The 12,059-nt window shown below is 44.3% G+C and overlaps 1 protein-coding gene across 1 annotated transcript in view; it reads right to left on the reverse strand.

Moving 5' to 3' along the window:
* The window catches only part of TTLL11 (tubulin tyrosine ligase like 11), a 76,283-nt gene that overhangs the window by 28,239 nt on the left and 35,985 nt on the right, over nt 1–12,059 (reverse strand). The window contains exons 5-6 of the mRNA XM_083597307.1: nt 7,460–7,555; nt 3,407–3,525 (exon numbers count right to left, since the gene is read on the reverse strand). Of these exons, the coding sequence (XP_083453433.1) occupies nt 3,407–3,525; nt 7,460–7,555 (215 nt within the window). The remainder of the gene's footprint in view (nt 1–3,406; nt 3,526–7,459; nt 7,556–12,059) is intronic.

The following is a 12,059-nucleotide window of genomic DNA, read 5'->3' on the forward strand; positions in this document are numbered from 1 at the left end:
TAATTCCACATATTCAACCATTTTTGTCTGCCACTCCATTAATGTTGGTATTTCCTGAGTTTTCCATTTTTGGGCTACTAAGATTCTGGCAGCAGCTGTAGCGTACATGAATAATCTCTGGTCTGCTTTTCTTATTTCATCTCCTATCAACCCCTGCAAAAAGGCTTCTGGGGTTTTTTTGGGGGGGGGAGTATATTTGAACAGTTTTTTCAATTCGTTGTAAATCATATCCCAATTTTTTTTTTCATTTTCTCACAAGCCTCTGCTTATGTCCTTAACACTAAGGAAGACAGAGGGGGGCAGCAGGGCTCTTCATACGTGTGTTTGATCCTGGGGGGCAAGCTGGGGTGGGCTTTGCTGCACCAGCATGAAATATACACAGTAATTGGCCTGCAACCAATTTGTCTTAGCAGGGCACCCAGAAAGAGAGATGCTTCTCTTGGCAGCTATTTCTGGAAGGATGACATTTCACTTTGTATGGTCTGTTGAGTTCCACCCAAGACTGTTTTGTGCCTGCTCGCCTCTGAATTGCAGAGGATTTCACAAGGGCTGCCTGCGTTTATTCCCCACCCCCCTGCCCCAAGCAAGGGAGTAATGTCTACATGCAATTTTCACACATTTTAGCCAGTATGAGAGGAGCAATTCCTCACCAGCCTGCCGTCAGGCCTTCAAACTGAATGGGTATGCAAATCTGTTGCTGCGGGATTTCAAGAGTCAAAAATATGTAGAACAGAAAGTGCAAATTACTAAAGACTCTTGGTTCTAATATTAGCTGGAGTGAGTATAATGAAAACGTAGCATGGGTGGAAGGAGCGGCAAGGAAGGAGGGGAGCAGGACCGCAAAACAATCTCTACAGCAAAACTGATGCTTTAAAAAAAATCATCTAAAGAGCTGGCCATTTGCAGCCCTTTAATGTAAGTTTTGTTTTCAGTTTTCAAGAATTTACAGATACACATCTTACCATCTCGTATTTCCATTACAAATACATATCAGATTTCCCTCCCCCACTTTTATGGTTTCTTCTCTTATTTAAATTTTTAACCATGCATTTTCCACTTTAATCCATTTCTGAATTATTCTACAATTAATTTTGAGAACACTTTAACTGCTTGATTTAAGTTGACCCTACCAATGCACTTAGTTGCATACCATGGTTTTTCACATATTCCACAAATATTCTCCACTCCTTAATATTTTTTCTCTCCTCTTGGTTTCTTTGCACTCGTTAATTTTGCCATTTCAATATAATCCATCAATTTAATCAGGCACTCTTCCTTGGCTGGAGTAGCTTCCTCTTTCCATCTCTGGGCAAATACCATTTGGGCTATGGTTGTAGCATTCATAAACAAATTTCTAAGCTTCTTCAGAATTTAAAATGTGGGTTTTTTTGGGGGGGGTTATTGGGTTGTTGTTTTTATTTTTATATATTTTGTGGTTTTATGTTTTGATTTTGTTCTGTGAACCTCCCTGAGACCTCTGGGTATAGGGTGGTATAAAAATTCAATCTTTGTTGTTGTTGTTGCTGTTGTTTCTGTACTCACTGTCCTTAAAAGAAAAGTTTCTAGTTTTTTTACTAAAAGTTATTTTAAACACTTTCTTCCATTCATTATAAACAATTTCTCAGAAAGCTTTTGTTCTCTTACAGGACCACCACATATGGTAGAAATTACCTTCCTTTTCTTTACATTTCCAGCACAAATTTGATTTTGATTTATACATCTTAGCATGTCTGCTAGGAGATAAATACCACCTGTACATCCTTTTCAAATAAAATTCTTTCGGTGTATAACATGCTGTGAATTCCAAACCAACATTCCATACCTTCTCCCATGCAGCCATTTCAATATTGTGACCAAAGGAAGGCTGCTGCTGTGGCAGATAAGGGTTCATTCCGCCAAACATTTCAATGGAGGGCTGCCTATCCCTTTTCTCCCAAGCAACAGCATAACTGTACATTCTGAAATGCAGGTGCTGCTATTATTACTATTATTCATTGTTAGTCGCTGTATCTTGCCCAAAACAACTTGCAAAAACAACCCCCACATAGATATATTAAGACCAAGGCAGGCAGAGAGAGAGAAAAAAATGCATTTAAAACATCTCACCCACTTCTAAAGGCCAGAGATAGTTAAAGGCCAAAGACCTGGTTATAGAGCTGTTTCTTCCTGGCACCTCAAGGTATGTAGTGAAGGCTCCAGGCAAGCCTCGCTGGGGCGAGAAATTCCACAAACATGGAGCCACCCCGGAAAAGGCCCCTTCTCATGTTCCACCCTCTGGACCTCTCATGGAAGAAGCACACAAAGGTAGTCCTTGAGGTGCTGCAGTCCTGAGCTGTTTAAGGTTTTATAGGTCAAAACCAGCACTTTGAATTGGGCCCAAAAACTGTCAGCCAGTGCAGTTGGGCCAGGATTGGTGTAATATGCTCAAACCACCTTGCACCAGTGAGCAACCTGGCTGCTGCGTTTAAGACCAATTGAAGCCCCACGTAAAGCTCACGGCAATAATACTTATAGTAGCTTTGTATGTATCACAGCTGTCAACTTGCAGATTTGAAAATAAGGGACCAGCAGCCTTGAAAATAAGGGACCAGCAGCCAAAATAAGGGATTTTCAGACCACAGGTATGTTCAACTTCTGAGCCCCTCTCAGCCAAAGGCAGAAAGCCCAGCCAGCAGCCAAACGAAGCTTCAAGCGGTGGTTCCCACAGCGCAGCAACCCGGCAAAGGGGATGCAGCAAGGAAAACCACTGTCACCTCTCCGCTGGGAAGCGCTGAGCAAAGGCGAGTCCCCAGGCAACGCGGCCAATTTGATCAGCACAAGGCATGCAAGCTCCACCCCCCAGTTGTTCTTAGACTCCTTATTGGGTGAGCAACGCAGCCAAGCAGCAGAGTTGGAGCCTCCCTCCCCCCTGGCAGGGAGGGAGGGAGAGGAGCTGCTTCCTTTGAAACCCGGGAAATTTAAGGGACATCATCAATAAGGGACAGCAGCGGGACACAGCACTGGGATAAGGGACTTTCCCACCAAATAGGGGACGGTTGACAGCTATGGTATGTATGTCACACCTTAGGGGACACTAGCGTGGAGGAAGGGGGCAACAGAATTGGAGGTGTCTGCAGACTCCCAATGAATCTCATGTTTCCATTAAAAATAAAGTTACTAGCCATTAGGATTGCAGAGATATGCTTGAAAGTCATTGTGCAAGGCCTGCTAAAATCGGAACTGGGATGTATTATGCAAAGCAGCAAAGGTTACAGAGAAGGTCATTTGTGCAGGTTGAGGAATCCAGCTGCTCCTGATGCAGAATTTTGACTGCCTGGTCACTGAACTCTAATATGAGAAAGCAACTCCCTTCCGCAAATAACAGACATACAATCTGATAATGGACATGAAATCAATACACACTTACAATGTCTTTTCCTTCCTTTTCTTGCGTGGGTCCACTAACCGAAGGGTGTCCCGGATGACAGAGACTTTGACTGCTTCATCAACAGGGCTTCGGATGTACTCAATGACTCCCGGAGAAACCTTGGATTCAAATAACGTACACTGATGAATGACAAAATTCTCCCTATATCGGGTATGGGGAAACCTGTGGATTCCCAGATGCTCATGGACTACAATTTCCTCCATCCCTGACCATGCAACTGGCTGAGGCTGATGGGAACTGCAGTCCAATAGCTTCTGGAGGGCCAGAGTTTCCCTAGCCTGGTCTACAGTGTTGCTTTGCTCCCAGCCTACAAAAACAAACACACAACAGAGGCGCACTCACTGCTCTGTATTAGACACCCTTAAGCTACTTCTGTGCTGGGAACAGGCATGCTTTGTTCATACACTTTTATGGAGCTTCTGCACAACTGTGAGCAAAAGCTGCTTGTCTCTTATTTCTCCTGTTCAACTTCCTGTGTGTGTGTGTGTGTGTCATAGCTGTCAACTTACAGATTTGAAAATAAGGGACCAGCAGCCTCGAAAATAAGGGATCAGCAGCCAAAATAAGGGATCAACAATTACTTTGATAAAATACATATTTTGTTGCGTGCAAATGGCTTTAAATACCTATTAGGTCCATAAATTACCATATAGCATATATTCAACACACAAAAACAGCAACAATTTGTTGTTGACAAAGGACGGCTGGACATAGAAAGGGCCCCATTACCTTCAGTAGCTTATTTAAGGGACATCTTCAATAAGGGACAGCAGCGGGACATGGCGCTGGGTTAAGGGACTGTCCCGCCAAATAAGGGACGCTTGACAGCTATGGTGTGTGTGGGTGTGGTGTTTTGCAGAGCCTAGAAAAATCCAACCTTTTATGGGAAAGGTGAATAATTTCCCTGGGTGTAGCTGATCCATTGTACTAGATCTATTCAACCACTTTCCTGGCTGGTTACAGCCTGTATAGATTGCACTCTGGCCATGTTCTTCCTTACCAGGAGCGCAGTGGGAGGGCTGGGGCAGGCAGTACAATATGATTGCATTTAACTTGTGTGAATTCAACCATATGCAGTTGAAGGCAGGCTGGCCAGCTGGCTGGCTGGCTGAAATTCTGAAAGCAAGGCAGTGCGCTTCAAAGTTATTTTCACACTAGGTTTCGCTGGCACCAAAAGAGATTTCAAGCTCTCTGCCTTGCTGGGGAGACAAGGCCCAGTTCTGGGATACTCTTGCAAGATCTCGCAGAGCCACCCAAGATCTCGCTCAAGCATTGCTAGCTTTCCAGAGCCAGCACACGGTACTGTTTGCATTTAACATGTGGGATTTCACCCAGCAGACCTTGAACTACTTCAAAATAATACAAAGTTAGCAGGAATCCCAACATTAACAGTAGCAAATCCTCAAAGGTTCTGTATTCTGATCAATATAGCTGCACACTGACATAAATGGCCAGCCACTGTCCCAATGAGGTTACAATTTATTTATTTTTTAAAAAGGATGATGGGGAAGGAAGACAGAAGCAAAAGCCATAGAGGATGGGTATTTATTGCTTGAGGAATTTATATTCTCTGGGCTTTTAAAAGTTTTAAAAAGCTGCTGCCTCCAATCTGCTCTTGCCTGTCTTCCTGCAAATGGTTTTGAAATTTTATTTTATAGCATGGTTTTACGGTAAATCGCTCCATTGGTTGTACGGCAGTGCAGGAATATTTAAAATCAACAAAATGCCAGGTCTTCCATGATGAAGTTCCTAACACAGCTTACAAACATTTTTTTTTAAAAAAAAAAAATCACCACCCCACACACAATGCAAGTGCAATGCCATAAAGCGTTCAAAAATGATAATTAAAAAACCTGCAAACATCAAAGGTGCATTTAAAAGGCCTGGGAGAATTAAACAAATGAAAGAAACCCTCTTCAGTTGCTACTGAGAAGGCTGAGAGGTGATAGGATAGCCATCATAAAATATCTGAAGGGCTTTCACAGTGCCACGTGGAAGATAGAGACAGCTTGTTTTCTGCTGCTCCAGAAGGGAGGACCAAATAATGGGTCCAAATCACAAGACCCATGGGTCAAAATTACAAATTACATGGGTCCAACTAAACATTAGGAAGAATTTTCTGATGGAAAGAACAGACTACCTCAGAAGGTGATGGACTCTACTTCCCTGGAGGCTTTGGTTAGCCATCCTTGGTTATCCACTTCCAACTCTACAATTCTATCTATTGCATGAAGATAACAACTTGGGAGACCCCAGGTGCATCTCTCCTGTGTGAGAATTCCAGAAAGGTCTTCCCTAAGTGTGGGTGCAGTTCTGCATAGTAAAGGCTTCACTTACAAGTTGTGGTTCAGAATCTATGAGTCCAAATCAGGTGGGATAGAGATCTGTAAACCAGATCCCTCCCCCAACCTCTCTAAGTTACTGTTTAAAAGCAGCTGTGGGGAGCAAACTGGATTGGGACCACAGCACCTCCTTCTCAGTGCAAATCCTCCTACCCCCTGTTCCAAACAGAAACCCAAAAGAGATCAGGCTGCAAATTTCCAAGTCCTTATCTTTCCTGTTGGTGGAAAGCATCCAAGTGAACCCACCTCCCCCCGTCCCATCTCCCCTCCAACATCACATGACTGCTTTGAAGAGAAGAGGCAGGAAATCCAGCTGCAGGTCTGCAACATCTGGTCTGGAGTTTAGCTGCACTGTGCAAAAAATGAGCAAGCCAGGGCGGAACTGATATTACCCTTGCCCGGATATTACCTTTCCCGGGAAAATCAGAGGCTCGCTATGTCAGGTTCCTATTGGAAGACCAGACAAACGCTAGAACATTAGCAGTGGCAAAGTTTTTATCGGTGGTTCCAAAAACCAATGATCCCTATCTCTTGAACAAAATGCTTGTTTAACCTGGAGGTAGGCTGTATGAATTGTGCATTGCTTTGTAATGATTTGTGGGTCTCTGGACCGTAATAAAGATTGATTGATTGATTTGGTATATAAATTTTCCCTTGGCTTTTTTGCTGGCCCATGTAGGACCAGCATGGATAGCTGGCTTGGGTGAATATCTGATGTTTCTTCCCTTTATGGTCTTGATTTATGGGCTACTACTAAAATGAGGCTGCATTTTCCTTTTTCTTCTATTACATTTTATTGTAATTTATATTCAGCGTTAGCCTCCCTGAGCCCAGCCCTGGCAGGGAAGGGCGGGGTATAAATAAATTTTATTATTATCGTTATCGTTATCGTACTTACAGGATCGCCTCTCCTGGTATGCCCCGTGGAGGACCTTAAGGTCCATAAATAGCAACACCCTCGAGGTCCCAGGCCCTAAGGAAGTCAGATTAGCCTCAACCAAAGCTAGGGCCTTTTCAACACTGGCTCTGGCCTGGTGGAACGTTCTGTCTCGTGAGACTGGGGCCCTGCAGGATCTGATTTCTTTCCACAGGGCCTGTAAGGCAGAGTTGTTCCGCCTGGCCTTTGGCTTGGGATCAACTTGATTCCCTTCCCCTCTTTCTTTCCTTTTTCCTTCTGTGATGGAACTCCTATTTGGGGACTTCCCTGGCTTTTTTCTGGCCCACATAGGACCAGTCTGGATAGTTGGCCTTGGCGAAGATTTGACGTTTTCATCCCCAAAAAGTTGTTGATTTGAGTTCCTACTGAAAGGAGTACTTAATTAAGGTTGTACTTAATCTTGTTTTTAAGTTGTATTTTAATCAACTGTTTTTACCTGGTGTTAGACGCCCTGATCCCGGTCTTGGCTGGGGAGGGCGGGGTAGAAATAAAAAATATTATGATTATTATGATTATTATGATTATTATGATTATTATTTTGAGGAAGGAAGCGAGGTGGCACCCTGAGGGGAGGCAGGAGCTGTTGAAGTCCACAGCCAGTTTCTGCATTTCAGAAAAAAGTCTTTAAAGTAGCCCGGCTGAGGCTGAAAGAAATAATAATTTATAATAATAATTTATTATTTATACCCCGCCCATCTGGCTGAGTTTCCCCAGCCACTCTGGGCGGCTTCCAATCAAGTGTTAAAAACTCACCTCTTTCTCATGTTCAGTTCTCATGCTGGGGTTAGCGTTGACTTCCATCAATATCGGCTTCAGGTTTTTCATCAGAAGAATGTCAAACCCTAAAATCTTGAGACAAGAGACAACAGCTTTTTTTTTTTAAAAAAAAGACATTTCCAAACTCCCTTATGCTGGCCATTAAGCATTTTCAGAATCAGCCTTACAGTTAATCTCTAAACGGAATCATTGCCTCTGCTGGATAAAATGGCTGCATTCACACCTCACACGTAATTAATAATGGTTTACCCCGAATGGGCAGGTGGTTCCTGCCTCAATCTTCTCTTAGCATGAGCAACAAACCGTGATGGTTTGTGGCTTAGCATTAAGCCCAAAGCGGAAGGTGTTGGGAGCCTAAAAACACCAGGACGGCGCCAGCTGAGGAAGTTCTGGCATAATGTAAAGAAATACTCTAATATGGTTAATTATCAGGTTTGCACCATTTAAAGAATATATACTGTATTTTTCGCACCATAGGATGCACCGGACAATAGGACGCACCTTGTTTTAGAGGGGGGAGAACAAGGGAAAAAAATTCTTCCGCTCTCTGCCCAGCGCCCCTTCAGCGAAGCGGCAGGAGGCGCTGCGCAGAGAGTGGGAGAATTTTCCCCCTCTTGTTTTCCCGCTCTAAAACAAGGTGCCGTTTAAGGTGCGTTCAGGCGGCTACCTTGGAAGGTTCCTTTCGACCTACTCTTTGGGGCTGGCGGGGGGAAGCCCACCACCAGCCCCAAAGAGCAGGTCAGGGAGCAGCGGAAAGGCGCAGCGGAGAGGCTGCTGCCATAGTCACGCGTCACTTCTCCAGCTGGGAGAGGATCGCGGGGCTATGGCTTCTTTAGCCCCACGCGCGCTCTCCCGGCTGGAGAGGTGGCGCGCGGCTATGGAGGCTCCTGCCATAGCCGCGCGTCACCTCTCCAGCCGGGAGAGGGTCACAGGGGGCTGCTTTAGCCCCGCGCTCGCTCTCCCGGCTGGAGAGGTGACGCGCAGCTATGGAGGCTCCTGCCATAGCCGCGCGTTACCTCTCCAGCCAGGAGAGGGTCGCGGGGCTATGGTGTCTTCGCTCCATAGGACGCACACACATTTCCCCTTCATTTTTGAAGGGGAAAAAGTGCGTCCTATAGAGCGAAAAATACGGTACATATATATATAGGGTAGTATCAATGGAAAGCAATAAGTGGGTTTAAGATTGTTTTTGTAATATATTTTAGTAAACAGCTTTCTTCCTACATTTTGTTAAATAAATAAATGAAATAAGATAGCTGTACAGTGGTACCTCGGGTTACATACGCTTCAGGTTACATACGCTTCAGGTTACAGACTCCGCTAACCCAGAAATAGTGCTTCAGGTTAAGAACTTTGCTTCAGGATAAGAACAGAAATCGTGCAGTGGCGGCGTGGCGGCAGCAGGAGGCCCCATTAGCTAAAGTGGTGCTTCAGGTTAAGAACAGTTTCGGGTTAAGAACGGACCTCCGGAACGAATTAAGTACTTAACCCAGGGTGCCACTGTATTTATTTATTTAATTTGAACACTGCCCGTCATCTAAAGATCTCCGGCAGTTCACAGCATAAAATTACAAGATAAAACATAAAATACCTAACAAAAAGAACAAATGACACGATATAGGATGTCAATCAGCCCAAGGCATGGTTGAAAAGGAACGTTTTCACCTGGAACCTAAAGGCGTATAATGAAGCCGCCAGGCGAGTCTTACTGGGGAGAAGCATTGCACAAACAGAGAATGGTACAGGTTTTTGGAATATTTATGGAGATGTCTATGATTCTATTATTCTATGTCATTATATATTGTAACTATAGCTCATCTTGATGTACTTTGATATATTCTTATCTTTTGCATATGATTTGTTTCTGTAGTTCTTAGTTTTGCTTAATATTCATGGTTTAGAGATTTATTTAATTACGTCACTTAAAGTGGAATTATTCCTATGGTTGGCAGAAGGAGACGTAGTATTGCTTGATTTGAATGCGGATGGTATTATATGTCTTGTATTGACTCCTTTGTAAAGGGATTTTTAGACCACTTAAGTTTTCTGCTGAAATGTGAAGTGGCATACAAATTTAAATGAATGAAATGAAACTTGGTTTGGCCATTGAATCAGCCTTTTTGATACACTCGCTGATTAAACTGCTGATTTACGCTACCTTGGGTTGTTTCTTCATTTTCAAACTTGACAAGATATAAAGCTAACACAGAGGCAAGATGTGAGTGCTCAGTCAATTGCCCCGATTCAAATCAACCCACCCTATTCAGAATCTACCCAGGGCACGCTTTTAATAAAATAAGAACAAGAGAAGAATTTGCTGCATCAGGCCAAACGAGGACCATCGAGTCCAGCATCCTGTTCTCACAGTGGCCAACCAGATGCCTGTGGGAAACCTGCAAGCAGAATTTGAGCATGAGAAGCTACTCTCCCCTCCTGTGGCTTCCAGAAACTGGCATTCAGAAGCACTTGCTGCCTCCGACTGTGGTGGCAACGCACAACTGTAATGGCTAAGAGCAACCAACGGGCCTCTCCTAAGGGACAAGCAGGCTGTTCTGCTGCTATACAGATGGCGGCCATTTTGCACAGGGTTTCCATTCCTGGCCCCCTGCACATACAGGTGAAACTCGAAAAATTAGAATATCGTGGAAAAGTTCATTGATTTCACTAATTCAACTTCAAAGGTGAAACTAATATATGAGATAGACTCGTGACATGCAAAGCGAGATTGGTCAAGCCTTGATTTGTTATCATTGCGATGATCACGGCGTACAGCTGATAAAAACCCCAAATTAACAATCTCAGAAAATGAAAATATTCAAGGAAATCAGCAAAACAAGGATTGCAAATCAAGCAAGACTGGACCTCTGAGAAGTAGAAGCACATCTCGCTTTGCATGTCATGAGTCGATCTCATATATTAGTTTCACCTTTTAAATTGAATTACTGAAATAAAGGAACTTTTCCACGATATTCTAATTTTTCGAGTTTCACCTGTATCTGCAGAGCTCATATAAGAGCACCCCACCCGTTCCGCCCTTGTCGTGACGTGTTAAGTGTCAAATTTGTGTCACTTCTGGGTTTGGCACTGCGTGTGATCGCACATCTTTCAGATGCACGTTAATCGGTCGTAGCCTATAGTGTCCCACCAAAGATTGCTATCGTAGATTGCTAAAAGCAAGGTTTGCTATGGTTACAACAAGGTGGTTTCCTGGTGGAAGGAGAAGCTAAGGGGCAGGGGGAGAGAGAGAGAGAGATTGCTCAGAGACGGGCTCCACAGTACAGTATTTTGACTGCAGATTCTGAGACACTAATTGGCAAATGGTTACTGTGGCAGTTCCTCTTGGCTTTAATGACACAGCCTGCTCAGATAATCACAGCTGTCTTCTGGTCAGGATGGCATGAACTGCAATTTTGCAAAGGTCAGGAGGAGATACTGAGATTTCTGCTCATCCTGACCCTCACTGGCAAAAACAAGTAGAAGAAAACAGAAGAGAAAATGAATATATTTTCTGATTTAAGCAAGCCGGGCGAGGGAGGGAGTCGGAAGACTACAGCCTTGTGTCTGGAGGAAGAGTCTCTTGATGACCTTGGCGTGGATTTCCACAATTTGGAAACAAGGAGCCCAGTCCAAGCCTCCTGGTGGCCTTTACCCACTGCTGTTCCCTTGTGTCTGCAAACTGGAGAAGTACCAGGCTGAGTTCAAGGTATTAGTGCTGACATATAACTCCCTATACAGCTCAGGGCCAGATTACTTGCCTTATCCCTTATACACCCAAGAGATCATTGCAGCCTGCAGTAAAGTCTCTCCTGCAAGTTCCAAAGATCTCAGGAACTCTCCCTGCAGTAACCTGGAGCAGCACTTTTTAGCGGGGCTGCCCCTGTCCTGTGGAATGGTGAGTTCCTGTCGAGATATTATTGTTACTTCATTCATTCATTTAGTCACTTTTATCTTGCTCAAGGCAACCCAAAACAACTTACAACCAAACATACAACAGACAAGCACTATCTGAACCTTCTTAAAAACAGTGGAAGACATTTTTGTTCCAATAGGCTGTACCAGCTGGATAAATGGTTCTTTACCACAGATGTCCACCTGCTGGGATTTCAAATGTATATGTTGTTCTTTTAACTCTTTTTAATGATCTTATGTGCGGATCACCTTGAGACAGCTCTGGCGGCTGTTAAAGGTAAAGGTAAAGGGACCCCTGACCATTAGGTCCAGTCGTGGCCGACTCTGGGGTTGAGGCACTCATCTCGCTTTATTGGCCGAGGGAGCCGGCGTACAGCTTCCGGGTCATGTGGCCAGCAGGACTAAGCCGCTTCTGGTGAACCAGAGCAGCGCATGCCATTTACCTTCCCGCCAGAGCGGTACCTATTGATCTACTTGCACTTTGATGTGCTTTTGAACTGCTAGGTTGGGAGGAGCTGGGACCGAGCAACGGGAGCTCACTCCGTCGCGGGGATTCGAACTGCCGACTTTCTGATCGGCAAGTCCTAGGCTCTGTGGTTTAACCCACAGCGCCACCCGCGTCCCCAGACAGCAGCTTAGAAAGCGATTAATAAATCGAACTGCAATA

Source organism: Podarcis filfolensis, assembly GCF_964270895.1.
Source record: "Podarcis filfolensis genome assembly, chromosome: Z".
NCBI classification, from domain to species: Eukaryota; Metazoa; Chordata; class Lepidosauria; order Squamata; family Lacertidae; genus Podarcis; species Podarcis filfolensis.